The following is a 20,093-nucleotide window of genomic DNA, read 5'->3' as shown; positions in this document are numbered from 1 at the left end:
TTCTTAACTGTATAAAAATATGGGGGAAAATCCAGAAAAATGAAAATGTGTATTTCTTAGAAGCATATCTATCTGTAAAGTAAGAAGAGGTGTTTTAGTTAACAAAATGGAATAAAGGTGATTAGCATCAAAGATCATGATTACTACCCTGGAGATGAGCCATTAAGTCTCATTTACTTGTAGAGGTCATATTGTACCTTGAGTTTATGAGTTTTTCCCTGCTCTAAATGTGCTGTCCCAACAGATCCAATATTATATTTATTTGTAATAAATATTCAGTGTGACAGATGAAGAAATATTACAGGGACACGAAATTATAAATTTAGCAAGACAAAATTTCTCAAAAGTTCATACATTTACTATTATGCCTCTTCTTTGTCTCTCACTTTTTCTCACTTATAGTCATGTCAGACATTCGTGACAGCACAGCTGCCAGAAAGAAGGAGAATTTTTTTTTGTGTTGTTATCAAACCATTTACATTAGTAGTGGAAACAGATTTTTGGGATATAGGCTAACTTTGCTCTACTTGATAACATTCCCAGAAGGCATGCCAGATGGCACAGTTTTTTGCCAGAACAGTTCCACACCACAATTAGCTATAGGGGATTGGTCCTAAACTCTGAACACCTTTATTGCCACATCCAGTGTGACAGAAAGAAGAGACAAGTGGCTAATAGCACTTGAGAACTTGGGAGGTGCCTGAGTATGTGCTTTACTGAGACACATGGTGATGCTAGAAAAGATAAAGTGTTTATGCATCTCTCTTCTACTGATTTTCCTGCTGTAAGACATGAGTAATAGCACTTTCTTGCTTTATTGGCATGCCGACATACATTAAGAGTGGGAGCTATCTAGGTACATCAATATCTCATATGTCCCTATCTAATCACAATGGGAGAAATCTAGGTATATAAATGTCTGGACAATAGGTTGAATGGCTTTAGTCTGTATAAACATCCTGTCTTTATCACTTTGCAATCTAAGTAGACAAGAATGAATGAATGAATAGATGGCCAGTAGAAGTTTGATATAATTTTCTGTTACCTTTTTGAAGGTCCTTACAGATGTACTCATCCCTGCAACAATGCAAGAAATGCCAGAGAGGTAGGTGTTTGAAAATAATAATGCTACATTCTGTTTGTTAAGCATATTCCAAGTAAACAGTAGAAATTCTATATCCTCGAGAAATTTTCTCACAGTATTTATGCGCATGTTTAGAACAGTAGGGCATGTATGGCAAAATACTGTCAGCTCTGAGGACAGCCTTAAAATATGACACCATATTTCAATGTCCCATTCTACTGGCTTGCTGGATATTTTGAAATGGGTTTCTTCTGCACTGAAGCCCTACAATATGAAAAAAAGACACAAATGTATTAGTGGTGTTTAAGCAGAAATAATTGTTACCTTTTCTTCAGAATACCTTTGGGGTTTGTATCCTATGAATCACCATAATATCTAAGCATTTTCTCAACAAGACATTAATAAGAGGATTATTATAATTTAACTCTGAAACTTCTTATCTTTCATTTTCTTTCATCTTGTTTGGAGTTTTACTTCTGGCTAAGGCCTTTAGCTTCATATATCTCTCATGGTTCTTGGATTTCTTACAGTTTATCCTTAAAGCTACTGTTTTTCCACCTATTTAAATTGGCAGGTGGCTTGCAATTTTTCCCAGAGGAGGTACAGATCAATATATAGCCAATTTTAGCCTTTTGGTTATTGGCCATTTCCTGTTTCTTTTTGGTGACACCTGAGGATTAATTCACTGATACATCCAGGAATCTGTTAATCATAGATTGAAACCCAATTATTTAAAATAATGCAAGACAATTTTTATTGATGTTTCTCTAAACCACATTTTTTTTCCCTATAGTTTACTGGCAGATATAAGAAATTTTGCAAAAAACTGGGAACAGTGGGTTGTTTCCTCTTTGGAAAATCTACCAGAAAACCTGATGGATAAGAAACTGCCTATTGCACGAAGATTTGTTTCCTCCCTGAAACGACAGACGTCATTTCTACACCTAGCACAGGTAAAGAGAGTAAAACTACACAACTGTCTTGGTTGCAGCAGGGAAAGCGTTAATTTTCTTTCTAGTGATTCCTATGAAAGGAATGTCAATAATACCTATTGTGTTTAGTTGTTGCTAAGTGATGTTTACACTATTCAAGGACTTTTTTCAGCTTGCCATAGAAGCATAGACAGAAGGATGGAACGGCCAACGGAATATTCCATACCTCAGATGCCATGCTCAGTATATAAATGAGGGTTAGCCAGGGGGGCAGTAATCCTCAGTCACTGCTCTGGACAGTGCCAATTCACTGGGTGATGGGAGTGACCTGTGTCATTATTATTATTGTTATTATTATTGTTATTTTTCCTTTTTGTTATTGTTTTCATTAAACTGTCTTTATCTTAGCCCATGAAATTTTTTTCCCCTCCCTTTCTTCTCCTTTTTTTCCCTCTTCCCCCACCATTCTATTGTGAGTTAGTGGCTGTGTGGTTGTAGCTGCTGGTTAGGGTCAAACCACTACAACATCCAAAAAATTGTGAATTGCATTCAGTGCACTTTGCTGGCTATGGCTATGAGATATCATGCATTATTGTTTCAAGGTTGAACTTCAAGCATGGAAGAGTTACATCTTGTAGTTTTAATCATGCAAGAAGGAAGCAGCCATAAATAGATCTGACTGAAACTTCAAACTTTTGTAGGGGAAAAGAAAGGACCATGGTTATAATGAACTACTATCCTGGGAACTTTTGGCAATCGAAGTGGAATACATGAGTATTTGTTTTAGTTCCAAACTGGAAAATATCAAATGATCCTTCTTGCCTAGGAAAGGTTCTCTGTGTTGTCCATGATGCCTTTTCCTATTGAGTTTTGACTCAAAGAAGAACATGCGAGTGAGAGGTAGCTGAGGGCTCCCGGGCTATGTTGGCAGGATACAGGTATCTGCAATTAGGAGGCACCTCCATGTGATGATTTGGTAAATTATACAAAAAGATACAATGTATTTTGTGGAACTTAAGCGCTAACAGCTTGGGCTTTGAAGTAGTCGTCCTCATGGATAACTGCATATGCACCATATATTCATCTTGACTTAGTTTTCTCTTTCATAAATATTAAGACGAAAGTGGGTGACATCTTGAAGATCATCTCATAGAAAGGCACATAGGGCAAGCATTAGAAGTCTAATGGAAGGGAAACATTATCTCATCTGATCTTCGAAAAACCCAGCCATGACAGGAAAATTAAACAGAATGTGATTCTTCTCTGAGGATTTATTCAGGTGATCCCCAGCTGTGGGTCTGTGCTGGTTTTGGCTGGGGTAGAGTTAATTTTCTTCATAGTAGCTGGTATGGGGTTGTATTTTGGATTTGTGCTGGAGACAGTGTTGGTAACACAAGGATGTTTTAGTTACTGCTGAGCAGGGCTTACACACAGCCAAGGCCTTTTCTGCTTCTCACACTGCCCCACCATTGAGTAGGCTGAGGGTGCACAAAAAGTTGGTGGGGAAAAACAGCTAGGACAGCTGATCCCAGCTGACCAAAGGAATATTCCATACCATATGATGTCATGCTCAGCAATAAAAGTAGGGGGGAGACTGGTGGGAAGGACACTGTTCAGGGGCTGGCTGGGCATGGGTCTGTTGGTGGTGAGCAGTTGTTTTCATTTGCATCAATTGTCTTTCTTGGGTTGTATCTTTCTGTCTGTTATTTTTTTGACCTTTTCCTTATAATGACAACAACAACAAGAAAATTCTTTTAGAAAAATTATTAAACTGTTTTTATCTCAACCCATGTGTTTTCTTACTTTTACACTTCCAATTCTCTCCCTCATCCCACAGAAGGGTGAGGAGTGAGTGAGCAGACGTGTGGTGCCAAGTTGCCAGCTGGTCTCGGCATTTTACCTTGCCTTCTCTTACAGATTGCTCGGCCAGCTCTTTTTGACCAACACGTGGTGAATTCCATGGTGTCGGATATTGAAAAAGTTGATTTGAATAGTATTGGCTCTCAGGCGCTCCTTGCAGTCTCAGGGAGTACAGACTCTGATGGGGAAGTCTACAGTGAATGTAAGTCCATGGTGATATATTTGTAACATTAAAAGTAATTCACTCTTCCATTCCATGCCACGCTAGTCTACTTGGGGATGGGCTGAGAAAAGAGACACTAGCTCAGTGTTAACTTCAGAAAACCAATTGGTTGCCCTAGCATGTCCTACAAGAAAAGAAGCTTGTGTTGGGAAGTCATCCCAGTTAGATGACTTTAAATGGTTGCTGAAAAAATCATTTACATGTCAGTTACTAAGTGTAATCAAACCTCTTTTGAAGTTTTATCCTAATAATATGGGGATATTAGCACAGATCTTAACATAGATCAGTTCTTGAAAGATGTCTCAAAAATTTTGTATAATTATGGCCTAATTTAATGGATATTTGAGCTGCTTTACTTTTTTGGGAGGTATGAACAGATATATATTTTTGCTGAAAAGGTGATCTTTGAAAAAAATACATCATTTTCTATAAAGTGTAACACCTGTTTTCATACACAGAATAGGGTGGAGTAAGGTACAAATTTTAAGGGTGTTAATATTCATATATATACCTATTGTTGAAAAAAAAGATACAGCTATTTTCTCTATTAAATGATAGCTTTTGTCATACAAACCATGTTGATCAGAGTTTGGAAAGCTGAAAGGGGAGCAATAGCAACATGTCCTCTATTGTTACTTTGATCATGAAAGTTTGTTCTCTTTGATGGTTCACAACCCTATTCACACTTTCATTTAAGTTGCCAATTTTCTGGTTTTTTTTGTAGTTGTTTTCTATTTTGTTCTTTGCCTTCTGTCATACTCATTAGAAAAAGAAAAGGGGAAGAGAAAGAACTTGTCATTCAGACACTCTTGTGAAAATGGGAATTGAGGGAGTTAGCTTTGCATTATATTGTGAGAAACTTGTAAAATATGAGGGAAACCTAAGACAGTATACAGATCTGCCACATTACAGATAAAGCTTTACTACTAAATTTAGTAATAGAAAGCTTTTCGATGCTGAATCCTAAAAGGAATGGAAAATAGCAGAATTTTTTGCTGTTATTTTCTTGTAAAACTTCATTGTCTTACAACCTGTATCACAGTAATGCTTAAGTAATTAAAATATATATGTGTGATGGATGCATGTCTGCTTGCTTTGCTGGGGAATTGCTTATTTCTTCACTGCTCTAATTCTTTGCTTTTCCTTTCCATGCTACAATATTTTCATATGGCTGGTGAGTGGCTTTTTCTCATGTTCAGAATAGTGTGCTATGATATGTTCTCCTTTTTACATGGTAGATGACTCTATTACAGTGTTCCAAGAACTGAAGGACCTCCTAAAGAAGAATGCCACTGTGGAATCATTTATTGAATGGTTGGATACTGTGGTTGAGCAAAGGGTTATCAAGGTACCTTTCAAATGTTCTGGCTGACTCAATACCAAATCCTACTCCCCTTACTCCTTACACAGTCCTTACCTTTGCAGTCCCATTGATTTCCCAAGTGGGATTCTTATCTCTGTTCCCATCCCCTTACTGTAACAGGGGAGTTCTTTATTTGATGTGAAAAATTCCAGTGCTGTTAGTTCTAATTAATCATGTTGAGTGCTGTTGATATGTGTTACAAATTAAGTATCTTAACTAAAACATTAAAGTCAGCACTGTCATAAACTGTACATGAAAGAAACCCATCCACCTTAGCTGTGCTTACAGAATCACAGGGGTATTTCTCAGTAAGGTGGGCAAAAGTTGTTCCTTAGACAAGAAATTCTTCCTTTCATGGTATTTGGATGGTACCATATGTGGTGTAAGTTAATGTACCAGATGCATTCAGAAGTAGCTAACCTGCAGAAGGATTTCTACAGACCAGGATGGAAGATATAGTTTTGTAGCTTTATAAGGTGCTTAATGTAGTAATTGATAGTTTTGATGGGATTCTTTTCCTTGGTGATTTACAAGATGCTTTATAATCACAGGTATTTTATATGCATGTGGTTATACAGGAATGATTGCACTATAGCCCAGAATAACATGACCCTAATGAATGTAAACTAGCAGAATAAAATGTTACACGTTGCTTGCTAGTAGCTGAACACTGGTGTTCTCATCAGGTCTTGTTCTATATGGAAATGCAATATCTTATCCATCATTTTAGGGAGCATCTTGGTATGAATGGATGCAAGAGGAGGAGACAGTTCAGTTAGCTTTGACTGGCTTGCAGAAAGTGACTCTGCCACTTACAGAATAACCATGGGCATGTCATTTTTCCTTTCTTCACGTGTTTTCCCAAATTTCAATGGAGACAGTGATAATTTCTTTCATTTTAAAACACTCTGAGTTTCCTAACATTTGCTGTCATATGTGAGCAGCACAGTCAGGAGCTTTGGATGATTCTGGGCAGCAGAGCCAAAGCAAGTCCTTGTATACACAAAACTCACTCAAGCTGAGCAATCACCACTTATTTTAGAACCAAATGATTGTGGTCTAAAATTGATTCCATAATTTCAGAAGACAATTCCTGATAAACAACCCAGGCACAAAAGGTGAAGCACTCTCCCCCTCAGCATCTACTATGTGATACTGTATTATTGAAGTTAACAGGTATGGTTCCTAGCATTGTTTTCCTGTAGTTAAGAGTAAGAAATACCAGCAAATCCTGATAGGAGGCTAGGTCAACTCAGCAGAAGCGAATCATTTACAGAACACGTAATCCTTCCATTGCTGTCTGCCTTCTGTTCATGCTAAAGAGTCGTTACTGTCAAACTCACAAAACACCTTCTTTCTGCTTACTGTTTGAGAAAGCAACAGGGCATACGTTATTACACAAATGAATCACTGCCAGAGCAAAGCAACAGGATGATATGAGCTGCATTAACAGGGTTAATGTTACGATAGTAAACACACCATTTTGTAAGAGAAAGTCTGGCCAGTATTATGCAGATTACATTGAAGTATGATGACTAATTTCTGTTCCCTGTTTATGTGGAATATCATAGTGCTGCAGGTTGGGTTTTTTCGTCTTTCTTTCTGCCCTGTACACCTGTATATTTACAGAACAATTTGACACCTTTAGTAATAGAATATCAGTAACTTATATATCCTTAGGACACAGCAGAGCCCAAGCAGTGGCTGTTTGCTTCATCTAACATTGTCAAAGCTCTACTCTGGTTGCACTGAAAAGAGTGAATGCTGCTCTTCTTCACCACTGTAGGACACACATTGTGAAGACAGTTTGAATCAGGCAGTTTGATCCACCCTGCCACATCAGCCTGAGTCAAGGACTCCTTGAACTCTCAAGCATATTCAGTTCTCCTTTCTTCTCTCCTGTGTACAGAAAGCAAGTTAGTACGCTTAACAGTATTTTACTATTCTCTTTCAGGCAAGCAAGCAAAATGGGAGGTCATTAAAGAAAAGAGCTCAAGACTTCCTTCTCAAATGGAGTTTTTTCGGTGCTCGAGTGATGCATAACCTAACTCTAAACAACGCATCAAGTTTTGGTACCTGGGCTTTGTAAAAACGCTCCTATTTTGTACATATATGCTAGCACTTAACAGCTTTCCACTATTTCTTGAACAGAGGAACCTGTCCTAGCTAAAGATTCTTTGATCAAAGACACAAATGCTGTGTAATGTGTTGTTCAAACTAAGATTTCACAGTAAATGCTAGCAATATTTTGCTGGTGACCTGTATTACATGTTCATTTTTAAAAGGTATTTTTCTTTTGAGTTGCTGCTTGAAACTGCTTTGCCATTTAAGAGCTAGAAGCTCTGTTTGGTTTGATATGACAATGGAAGTATGACTGCATATTTCAGTATAGAAGACAGAGATTTAAATTATTAATTTCACATGTGAATCAGTTTGATGAAAAAATACTGCTGTTTAGATGTCCTTGTGCAGGGTATGTTTTCATAAAAGCAAAATGAATTTGGCAGATCACCATTCATTTAACACTAGGGTCAGTGGACAGTCAATTTAACAGTGTTTGTGGCTTTTAAAAATTAAGATTCACATGTCCACCTTTAGAAATGTTTACATTTTTGGGGACTCTCAGAAAGAACTTTTTATAAAACAGAAGATGGTAGAGCAAGTGAGACTCACTTTAAATCTAGTACATAATTTCCTAAGTTTAGTCATAAGTACATCGTTATCTGAAATTCAGGAGGTATTTGAAACGGCTATAAGGAGAGACACATTTTTAATGTGATATATCCTTGAAATGAGGTCAAAGACTTCACCAGTTATTGTCTGGTTATTTAGCACAAGGTAAATAGAAATAGAGCAGAGGCATTCTAGCAGACTTCGGCCTTATCTAGCTCCACTGTGTGCCCTCTTCAAGTATAAAGCATGTCTCACTTTCATCAGTATTTTTCTTTGATGTAATTAGTGGTCAAATAGCCTACAGGACAGTAAACAATTGAGCTAGGTGGGCCAGTGCAAAGAGAGATTAGAGCTAGAAGTTAGGCACTATTCCTTGTTGGTCTTGCCAGGTCATTTAAAGTCCACAATTATTTGTTTGTTTCACTCGCTTCTTGTAGAATGGTGAGAGATGGTCACAAAGATAACTCAGCTACTCTCTCTCTTTCTCCTCCAAAAGGTTCTTTTCATTTGATCCGCATGCTACTAGATGAGTACATCCTGCTCGCCATGGAGACACAGTTCAACAATGACAAAGAACAAGAACTCCAGAATCTGCTGGACAAATACATGAAAAATTTAGGTAACTAGAGCTTGGTTCTCTTAAATGAACTCCTGTATTTTTTGAAATTGACATATTTGTTTAACTTAAAACAGCAGCAGGTTTACTGTCTTCTCCTCCATGTGTAGTTATATGCAACTTTGTCAAATTCACCTGAAAAGTTTGTGACCATTCACTCAGCAATTAATTCCCATCTTCCTATTATAGTTACTTCATAACATTTTGTGGGAATGTAAGTAGACTGGATCACTGAAATGATCTTGGATGCAACAAACACTTGTAGGTACATCTGAAGGGCTACAAGCTGAAGTGTGGGAAAAGGTGTAAGTAGCAGAAAGGACAGGAATTCCTAATCTTGTTTTTCTACCAAAGCTTAAATACGTAGTTACACCTTAAACTAGGAATGTATTAAATGTTACCAAAATGCAAATATCTGTGCAAGACTGGAACACAATTTTGGAGCCTTATTTAGCATCTGTCTGAAGTATTACTATGTGAAAGAGAAACAAAATGAATTTTAAAAACTATCCTTAACATTTTCCATCTACCAGGGTTCTTCAAGGTTAAGCAGTTTGAAGTCATATGCTCCAGGTCCTTTGCTATAAAATGAATGAATATTGATTTGAATCAAATTCTGGTCCGAGTTAATCCCTAAATATCCAGTGAAACTCTACTGGGTTCTGCTGAATCATTTTTTATTACCATTAGCACCAGCAATCAATTTTTAACTTTCTGATTGTTGTTACTCTAAATCTGCAATTTGCTGCAAGAAACTTGCATAGAAATTGTCTGATGGTAGACACTGCGCTTTTTCTTTTAATTCAGCCTACAGGGAACAAAGAATGTCCTATATAGCAGTTGTCTTATTCTTGGATATTCAGGTGAAGTACCTGAAACCATAACGTAAAGTCATGGTTCCCACTGAAGAATATTAAAATTTCCACTGACATTATCAATAGCCTACAGAAAACTGAAGAACTGCTGAGTATAACAAATACTTTTCTGTAGATATCAGTGTGAAAATAGAGTTCAAGCATTCTAAAATTGCCATTGTTAATTCTTTAGGATGAGCTGTCAAGAGCCTGAGTTACTCTTAGTGCAATTTACTTGATGTGATTGCTGACTTTTACTTCAAGGGAATAAATCTGATTCATAGCTTCACTATGATGGCTTCAGTAAGGAGCTGATACTCTGTGATGTAGATCAGGTCAGGGAATGTGATACAAACAGTTCCACTGGAAAGATCAGAACTACAGCAATATTTGTAATAATTGGCTACATGCAAAATATGGAGGCTTCACTGGGTTTTAAAATAATCAACCAAATATACAAGCAGCTCATATGCTATCAATATACTAGTGGTGACTTTATGGGCAACAAGCATACGTAACAGCCACCAAGTTTTCCCTTACTCTTCCAGATGCAAGCAAAGCCACCTTTACCGCATCACCAAGCTCTTGCTTCCTAGCAAATCGTAACAAAGCTGTTCCTCTGGCCAGTGACACTTCTGTCAAAAATGAGTGTCTGGCAGAGCAAACCTACGTGTCCTTGTCAGCTAGCCAGCCCAGCAGTGTGTCTTCTGGTCTCAACCCCTTTGTCACAGGAGACAGTGAGAATATGCAGCTGACAGGTATGTATCAGTTCTAATTTCTCCTTTTCTTACTTGCTTGGTAGACTTTCAGTCCACAGTAACATGATGCTGCAGGAGGACCAATGACCATATGCATTTATAATGACTTCTAGTAAATAATGTTTCCTGAGCTCATCCTCTGTGCTGATTTACAGAAGGTAGCAATTGTAGAGCCTTGCCAGCAGTAGATCTGCTTGGAACAATGGTAAAACTATCCTATACCTCTTGGCTTGGTGAGGTTCTTGTGAGGAGAGAATGAACAGTAACACCTGGAGCACACAAGTTTTGTAACTGCTGGAATTTCCCACTGAATGTGGCAGTCTCCAGGCTGGAGAATGTAAGTAGGAGGCTTTATAGCCTGCAGCCATTGATTAAAAAGTGTGTTGTGTAGGTGGAGGCCAACACACATCCTTTGTAAATGTTTCAAATGGTGATGTACACTTCACTGGAGGGTTAGTGTCTTAACAGATGTGCTCTATTCAGCAGTACTGCGGTAGGAACTCTAATCACAGATAATGCTTATTTATTCCAGGTCAGATGGAGATGTCTCAAAGCACTGGTCCCCTGATGACTCCACCCATTTCACCAGCCATGGTCAGCCGAGGAAGTGTTATCAACCAGGGGCCAATGGCTGTGAGACCTCCAAGTGTAGGTCAAGTGTTATCCACACATTCACAGTGCTCTTCCTACTCAGAGCCTCTTTATCAGACTTTGTCACAAACTAATCAGAATTACTATGGAAACAGTTCCAATTACCAGGCTATGTTCAGAACTCAGGCCCATTCCACTTCAGGAGTTTACCACCACAGAGCAGAGCACAACCGATTCAATGCCTTGAGTGAACAGCAGTTCTCCAGAGACTACTTCAGCAACAGTTGTGCTGTGTCTCCATACAATGCCAGATCCCCTTCCAGCTATGGTCCATCATCCGTGTCTCAGGACACACACAATATGCAGTTTCTGAATACTGGGAGTTTCAATTTCTTGAGCAACTCAGTGTCTACATGCCCAGGAGCAGCATATCCTGCTAATGCTTCCAACGGTATTAATATATATTTTTATTTTTCCTTCTGTTTCTCTGTCCTTGCTGGAGTAAAACACTTCTCTGCTTCTTTCTATGGAAAATGTTTTTCGGCTCTTACTTATACCTCCCTGTTTTCTGTTTCTGTGATGACACACAGAGATTGTAAAGCAGTTTAACAAGATACTTAAGGATTTATTTTCCTCTGGTAAAGCCTCAGCTGACCTCAAACATATCCGATGCACCTATGCTAACCTTCCTTTTGCACCATCACTGTGTCTTATGCAAAGGAAGCAAAACCAGGATAACCTTGTGATTTAACAATCTCTTGAAAAGTCCACAAAACTTCTACTATGAAATAGAGCAGGTATAAGATATCTTACCTCTGGGACCAGCATAGTACACCATTCTAGTCACAGGGTCAGGATGGTCAAAGGAATCATAAAAATGTGCATTAATATTAGTTTGAGACTTTGGCCCTAATGTTTCTCACACATAAAGTTATCGCCTCAATCTGCTTCAGAGATACAGTCAGCAAAAACACCTCCCTCTTCTGGAGGAAAGACACAGTGGAAATATTGCTTTCGTATATGCAGTAAATATGTATTACCATCCAGATTTTCTTTCCACATATACCTTCCTTTATTGTGAGCTTCAGAAGGGAGCACTGAACTGTGGATAGGAGTCCCCATGGTGTCTCTCATAGCCACTGATTATTGCAGGCTGCTGTTTGATTCTGAACTTAGAATGGAAGGGCAATTCTGAACTGAAGGCATGACTGAACTCTTAGGATGTTTTTGGTCCCTTGTTACTACCCTTCTTTTGGGTCTGTCACTGCATATGTTTCTAAAGTTACTATGCTATATGTGTACATAATCTTATTCTCAAGGGATTCAGACAGTAACACTTACCTTTTTTCGCCAGGTTATCACAGGCTCCTACCCTACCCTTTCTCTTCAACAGTAGTTTCACTCTGCTTTTTTCTAATCTCCTGTCAATAGGATATTATGGAAACAATATAAATTATCCAGAATCTCACAGACTTGGAACAATGGTGGATCAACATGTTTCTGTAATCAGCAGTGTAAGCAGCATTCGATCATTGCCATCATACAATGATATACATGATCCACTGAATATTTTGGATGACAGTGGAAGAAAACAAACAGGCTCATACTACACAGAGTCCTCACCATCAATTGTCTGTCGGACTCCTATGCGTAAGTATAGCCAATGGCTGAGGAAGAGGTATGAACCTTTTAGCATCCTAACAAGTGCTGAACATTGATCTGTGACTCCCACGTATAGCATATGGGATGCAATATAGAGATAAAATAGCTCAGTACCTAGGATGTATCATAAGATGTGTTTTCCTTAAAATTGCAGGCAGTGGGTTTAATAACTCTTTGCTCCATGGGAGGACTATGGTCTGTTGTCCATGAAGAGTGGAATGACTGGCCTGAATTACAGAAAAATCCATGTTAGGAAACACTTTCTAACTGTTAAGTGAGCTAATAACAGACTGGGCTTTTCCAACAGTTCTTAAGGATACTCACTATCAAATGGATCAAATGAATCCCTGTGTCAGGGATGTCTAGATATATGCTTCCTTTGGTATAGTCCCTTCCTGTCCTATGCTTCAACAACTTTGTGTGTTAGGCAAAGCTCCCACAGACAGTGAATTTTAGGCGAAATTACCTAACCTCAAAGGGTTTGGTTTGGTATATGCATTAAACAAATGGCAGCTGAGTTTGGTCTCATATTCCAAAAAAGGGTTGCATGGAAGATATAAACCAGGACACCACTGGTTTCTCCACAAGATTACCTCTTCCTACTACTTACCTGCTAACCTTGCACAGAAGATCAGACATTACTTGCCTCATTAAGGCTCTGCAAGAATTCAGTGCTCAGTTCTTTAAAGGACGCTGAAGAGGGGTTAAAAAACCCAGCACTACCATGCAGGCACTGTACCCTCAAGTATCTTCTGTATTCTGTGTTGATGTGCCAGGTGGTGGCAGTGGTACCACCAATGAATATGGGCCTGAACGGTGCAAGATATGGAAAGAGGAGTATAGTGCAGGTAAATAGCTTTGCATAATTTTCACAGAAGATGGCTCATATGCAAGCTGCAAACTTCATGCCTGTAGCTGGATTTGCAGTGGCATTTATTTATACATGTGTTTTGACCTATTCATTGATGGCATGAAGAACCACTGCAGAAAAGTTTTAGAAGTATAGGTAAGTTGAGTGAAATATAGAAGTGTTGATATTTCTGTCCTTCAGATGCTGTGTCTGGTAGAACAGAGTTTCCATCAGATGAAATTTGACTGTGTTTTTTATTAAATTCAATAGATAGAAATCTTGCAATGATGATAACCTTTTTTCCCCACAGCTTCAAACATGCAAACCACATCTTCTTCCCAGTGTATGTATGGAACATCTGGTCAGTTCTCTTCTCAGGAAAATCTGGAGTCCCATGGCCCACCAAGCAGAGATATGGTGTCATCTTTACCACCAATCAACACTGTCTTCATGGGAGCAGCTGCTGGAGGAACCTGAACTGGGAGAGAAGTGTCAGTGCCTTAAGCTTACTTTCCAAACCCAGACACTAAGGCCGTGATGACAATCCCCTTCAAGTTGGTGGAATAGAGAAGTATTACAAATAGGTGTTAAAGGAGCCATTTTAGAGATATTAGCAGCCCTCCACACAAAAAAATAGCTATATTCAGATTGGGTCCTGCTTGTGAATCACTCAGAATTGTTTTTACCATTCCAGATTCTCAGTCAGAAATTCAGGGTGAGCAGAAAGAGCCAGTGATTCTTGCAAGCAAGACTGCTGTAAAGAAATTATTACATCTATTCCTAATTTATTAAAAATGCTATTTTAGTCTTTCCCTTATATCTTTTTATATAAAAATGTTTATTTAATGCCTGTGTTGCTCATTATTTATTAGGACCACAGAGTAACTGTTTACTTTCTCTTATTTGACAGATTGTCAAATGTATGTATCCTACCTCCTATGGAAATGTTTACAAGGTCAATTTTTACTGTTTTAAATGAAACTAAGCCAAATTCTTAAGTTTTTTACTGTTGTGCTCTGGAAATTCAATTTCAAATGTTTAGTGCCTACTTGTGTAAGTGAAGTCCTCAGGAAATAAATAAAACATATTATGGGGATTTTTTTCTTTTAAAATAAACCGCTTTCTCTTAAAATAAGACCAAAAAACCATGTAAATATCATAAGCTAAATAATTGCAGTAGCCTCCTACTGTGGCTGGATAACTGAAACAAATGAAACTGCCACAAAATGTCATGGGATTTCAAAATTACTTGTGGTATGAGACCAGAATTTCTACTGGTGGAAGATGATGAAAAATATTGCAACCCTCCAGATCAGCTGCTATAATAAAAAAAATATTTTACAAATGCCATGATATTCAGTATATCAACATGCATTTATAGATGTTTCTGGAGAAACCTGGTGACGAATATTTACGTATGGTATTAAAGAGGACAGAGAAGAGAACAGACTTACAAAACAAGCGTCCTGCTTCATGAAAGAACAGATGTTATGTTATAGTCAGATTGTGCCACCATCAGATTCAGATTAAGATTTTAATCCAGTCTTCTGAATCATTTGAGTCTATTTAATGTACATATTCCCATTCAGTCCATTGGATATTGTGGAATTAGATACTATGGTATTTTTGGTGGAAGAAAATGGATTATACTTGATGAAGTTTTGATTTCTAATCCTGTATAACTTCCTTTAGTGTTTTCTATCATGAGAAGTCTTGCTGCAGCAGAAAAGTAATAAGGAACATTGATTGGGCTGACTCATGAATAATCCCTGATACGCAGAAATGAGACACCATAGATGAGTATTTGAGATGCAGAAGATTCCAGCTCAATCGCTTCCTAATTCAGAGTGAAGTTTTATGTTGCAACTGAAAATGCCATAATGATGCATGAAAGTTTTGGTTTCAACAAAAATTCCCAATGACATGTAGTGGTAACACAGGCTGCTCAAACAGGAATTTCTGGGGTAATGCTTTACATCGAGTGAAGTAAGTACTGCAAAAGAGTTCTTTCTTCATGATTACTCAGAACAGAATATATTTTCTCCTAAAATTAGTCATATGAAAATCAGGTTTCCTGTTCAAGCAGGTCACATCTACAGTCAGTCAGTCTCTCTCAGAAGAGGGATAGATCCCTCCCATTCCAAGTGAGAAAAGGTGGGGAAGGGGATAGGAATGTAAGGGATATGTCACTGTGGGAAGTGATATGTCACTATCCTGAAATGCTTTGCTCCCTCTGCTGACAAATGGCATAGCATAAATAATTACCTTAGCTGGAATTTTCCAGATTGTTGAATTTACGTGAGAGCAATATGTAAATTTAGAGGAAGTAGGCAGCCACTAGCAGGTAGGGTCTTAGTCCATCAGGTCCTACTTTAAAAGAACAGTTCAGGGTACACAGTGACTCATATGATTTAGATGCATCATTTCCAGTAATTTTCTATTTTTTCATTTGAACCATTTTGCATTGTGGTGGGTTTTTTTGGTGTAAATTACTTTATCTGCACTTTATCTGAGATAAGAAACAATATTATATCATTAAATGTGCAGATTCTCATGATGGCTGCAAAACTCAGAGTAGCATGAAGTATCACACAGTTGTAAATTGCAGTTCATTATCAACAGCAAAGAGCAGTAAAAAAATATTCTAATATTCAAATAGCCATTTAAGAAGACTGTCTCATGATGGTGCAGAACAAAACAAACTCATAATTGTAACTAGCAAAACCAAATGCGAAATTTCCATTTTATGATTCATTAGTTCAGTCAAATATGTGGTTTGATGTATTCTGTAAGTTTTGCCTGTGAGAAATGCAATCATTCATAGTTTTTGTGGGTACCTGATGGGAAGATTTTTACCTTTGGTAGGATCACAGTATTACAGTCAATAATATGAAGAATCAATGGAGTTACTGCTTAGTGGTCTTGTATTACTCAGCTCAGTTGCATTTTTGTGGATGCATTAATATGTTGGGTTTAATATATATACACCAGAAAATATATTATTAAAAATTATAGATATTGAGTACAATCAGTGTCAAACGAATATTGCCTAAAGGGGGAGGAGAGAGGAGAGGGAACCTTTTTTTTTCTGAGAAGGAAAGATGAAAAATGAAATCCTTTTGATCTGTTTGCCAGTAACACTGAATTTGGTGCTGAAGTTGAGACCGTGAGCCAATAGTGGGTTTAGAAGTGGCTGTCAAGATCAGCTTAATACTGCTGCTTAGAGGGACCTACAAACTATACTTAGTTCTTGAAACAGAATGTAGGGAGACCAATATAGACTAATATTAGAGTTAGAATTAAAATTAAGTTTTACTTGGACAGGAACAGGTGAAAGTGGGTTGTTTCTGCTTTTAGCGGGGGTTGTTGAGCTTACATGAAACCTACTGCCAGATCAGGTGATCTAGTTATGATTCCTTCAAGGTCTAGTCCTAAGAGCAGACTTAAAGTTGATTTGAAAAGAAAGAAGATAAGCCATTTAGGTTAAAGCCAGATCTAGAAGAAACAAGTGAGACTAATTTGAGGTTTTAAGTGATGGAGGCCACATTGTCAATCACAATTCTGAGGCTAGCTCTGGGGAATTTAAAGTAAGGGTTGAGGTTCAGACCAACACGAAGCAATGAATCTGAACTAATTATGGATTTAAGATCTGCAAGGATCTGTGCTCATTATTGAAATCGGTAAGAGTCACTGACATAGTCATTAGCTTCAGCTAAGAGTTGGAATTAAAGGCTAGGACTAGGTCAGAAACGGTGTAAGCAAGGATCAGTGCACATCTAAGTAGCCATTAGCTGAAGTGTGTCTGACAGAAAAGAGATGCAACTTTCACAGCCTAAAACAAGAATAATATCCTTAATGGAAAAACTGTAGTATCTCTAGCCTCTAGAGAGATGCTGCATTATTGCTAATGATGAGACCTCAAGTAATCAACATTACTGGGATGGTGAGAGATCAGGGAAGTGGGAGATCCTACCACAAACTCTGCTGCTTTGACGGGCACCAGGCTCACGAACTCAGCAGAATCACTTCTCACCAGGACCTGAGCCTGTAAACAGAGACACGAGCAGGCAAAACAGGAGAAGAACAGGCCTAGGATCTGAAATGGAGGAAAGCCAAATATCGTGCCCATTGCATAATTTGTGACACCAGATACCATTTCTCTACATTTTGGATTCTTTATTGTTTGCAGAGGTTTTTTCCCATTTAACAATGGCTGCATGTTACGAGGCTGCATGGAGCAATGGTTACACAATTGGAAACACATAAAAGATTATATTAGCATCTGAACTAGGAAAATGTACTTCCCTTCCTTTTGGCTTAGTTGATTATTATCTTTGATCAAATAAAGGGCCACATGTTCATACTGCCCTTGTGCCCTGGTTGCTACAGTAAAAAAAGACATACAGTGAAACTGTACATTTAGAGTTACGTGCATTTTTAATTTGTCATATTTAATTTTATCATATCATTCAGTTTTGTTCAGAAGGTGACTTTATGGATTATTCACCTGTTTTTCACCAAAATAGATAGAGATCACTCAAAAATTAATTAAAATGACATGTTTTAGAAAATCACTACAGTAAAAATATCAACTGTATATAATACAGAGGTGGACAATAAAGAGCTCTTCCTTTCTCTCTAATACAGTTTTTATCGAGCATCATCTTCAATGTACGGCCAGCCTTGAACAACTAGCCCAGACATACAGCATCCTCTAACAGCGTCTTTACTTTGATTCTAGAAGTTTTTTTCACAAGTAGATGTGACATCCACTGGCTGATACAGTGGATCTGTCCTCCCAGAGAATCTACGAGTTTCTAACAGCCCCCAGCTTTCCATTCTTGGGAAGTGCTTTAGTTTGAGAGACCACATGGCCAACTTCCATGCATGCTTAAAATAGCAGTTATCCAGCTTCTGGCTCCTGAAAATGAGCTGATGAACTACCTTCAGTGCCCTGGATGTAAGACTTCTCTTTCAGTTCCATTTCTGAAACTACCAAAATACTCAACATTGTATAACTGATAGTATGGGTAACTTTTAAAGAAATTTAGAAGAGAATATAAAAAGTTATCAACACTTCCTTCTAAAATTGAAAGGTGAATTTCATTCTAAATGAAGGGTATGTGGAAAATTCCAGGGAAATTAATTTTTAAAAGAGTAAAATATTGAGGATGAAACTGAAATGGACTCAGTCCACTGTACTGGGGATGTAACACTTTGCTTAAATAAATAAATGAATCAAGCCACAAATTAAGCTTGATATAGAGCTATTCTAGCTGATCATGGTGCTTCCTCATTTGGAAGAAAATCAGATCTCTGATACTGCTCCAAAGTTTGCATGAAGTGGAACAATGCCACCAGAAGAAACTAAAGACATACCTACATAGCCACCCTGGTTTTCTTCTCTGTTTTGCAGAGGGATCTTTATCTCCCAGTTACACAGTCCATCCCGTATAACTGTGGGAGTATGCCCTGGCTTCACCCTTGACCCAAGCAGTTCCCTCTGCAGGAAAATAGTATAAATCAAAATTTTGTCCACTCCAGGGTCCACATCTATTCTACATCATTAATACAAACCAGATTTTCCTCCCAGCCCTTCACAGTCTTCCAAAAGTAGGCCTGCAGATCTCCTGCTTTCTTCAAGGAGCTGGGAATGAGTTTCATGCTGCTTCTGCCAGCAGTCAAGACACGATCTGTCACTGGAAAACTCAGACACAAGCAAAGCTGTACTATTTAAGCCTGGAAATGTGTTCCTCTCTCTTCTACCTCCAGGCAACATGGAACTTGGCAGGTGGCTGTCCCTGAGGGATGCTTTTGCTCAGTGAATCCCTTTGCTTAGCATTTGCTGCTCACACAGATTCTCAGGTTGTGGCTCACGTGGTTTCCATGTGAAACATGAGCCTCTCCACACATCCTGTGGGGATCCTAGGTGCCTCAGCTGAGGTTGAGAAGTCTGGTTGGCAACAGGACATGCAGTAGTCATGCAGCAGAGTACCTGACAAGCCTTGAGTCTTTTCATGGCTGTTGGCCGTGGAAAGTCTCTTTGCAGTCTGCGATGTCGGGGTGAGGTGTTTGTCCACCAGCTTGGGCTACACTGTGAGCCCCAGCCCCAGGCTGGCTGCAGCCCTGCAACAAGAGATAACAACAACCTCCAAGAAACACTGGTCACTTAGCAGATCAGGTTAAACTGGGCGAGACACAGCACGTCAGCTGAAACTGGATGACATCCAGATAGTGTGCAGTTTATCAACTTCTGACATGCATTGCATGTCCTGGGGACTAAGCTGAGAGGTGACCAGAGAGATAAGCTAATGTGTGCCCAAGCGTTTCTGAAAAAGGAGTTTGGAGTTTAGCTTTATTAATGCTGATGGGTGCAGAAAGCTTTTGATACATATGAGGAGCTAATCCTTAATCCTGTAAGTAATAGAAAATACCTTCTAGAAATATCCAGGCATCTGATTTATAGAAAACTTAGTTGTATAGCAATACTTACCTATCCGTGTTTAAAGAAACAGAACTTCCCCCTTGCAACGCTGAGCAGAAAAACACACGAAAACATGTAAAAAACCCGTGAGGCTGTGGTCCAACATTTGAAAATGCTCGCCTTGTTCTCTCAGCTTATTGACA

At 38.4% G+C, this 20,093-nt stretch overlaps 1 protein-coding gene across 1 annotated transcript in view; it reads left to right on the top strand.

The window, feature by feature from the left end:
- The window catches only part of RFX6 (regulatory factor X6), a 36,864-nt gene extending 22,206 nt beyond the window's left edge, over positions 1 to 14,658 (top strand). The window contains exons 10-19 of the mRNA XM_014964498.1: positions 1,056 to 1,105; positions 1,878 to 2,037; positions 3,934 to 4,078; positions 5,338 to 5,447; positions 7,417 to 7,534; positions 8,632 to 8,754; positions 10,154 to 10,363; positions 10,896 to 11,405; positions 12,386 to 12,604; positions 13,777 to 14,658. Coding sequence (XP_014819984.1) covers positions 1,056 to 1,105; positions 1,878 to 2,037; positions 3,934 to 4,078; positions 5,338 to 5,447; positions 7,417 to 7,534; positions 8,632 to 8,754; positions 10,154 to 10,363; positions 10,896 to 11,405; positions 12,386 to 12,604; positions 13,777 to 13,943 — 1,812 coding nt within the window. The 3' untranslated portion in view covers positions 13,944 to 14,658. The remainder of the gene's footprint in view (positions 1 to 1,055; positions 1,106 to 1,877; positions 2,038 to 3,933; positions 4,079 to 5,337; positions 5,448 to 7,416; positions 7,535 to 8,631; positions 8,755 to 10,153; positions 10,364 to 10,895; positions 11,406 to 12,385; positions 12,605 to 13,776) is intronic.
- Positions 14,659 to 20,093: the final 5,435 nt, after the last annotated feature.

Source organism: Calidris pugnax, unplaced genomic scaffold (genome assembly GCF_001431845.1).
Source record: "Calidris pugnax isolate Ruff unplaced genomic scaffold, ASM143184v1 scaffold219, whole genome shotgun sequence".
NCBI lineage: Eukaryota > Metazoa > Chordata > Aves > Charadriiformes > Scolopacidae > Calidris > Calidris pugnax.
Note: the sequence above shows the minus strand (reverse complement) of the source record. Positions and strands in the feature narration are given on the sequence as shown.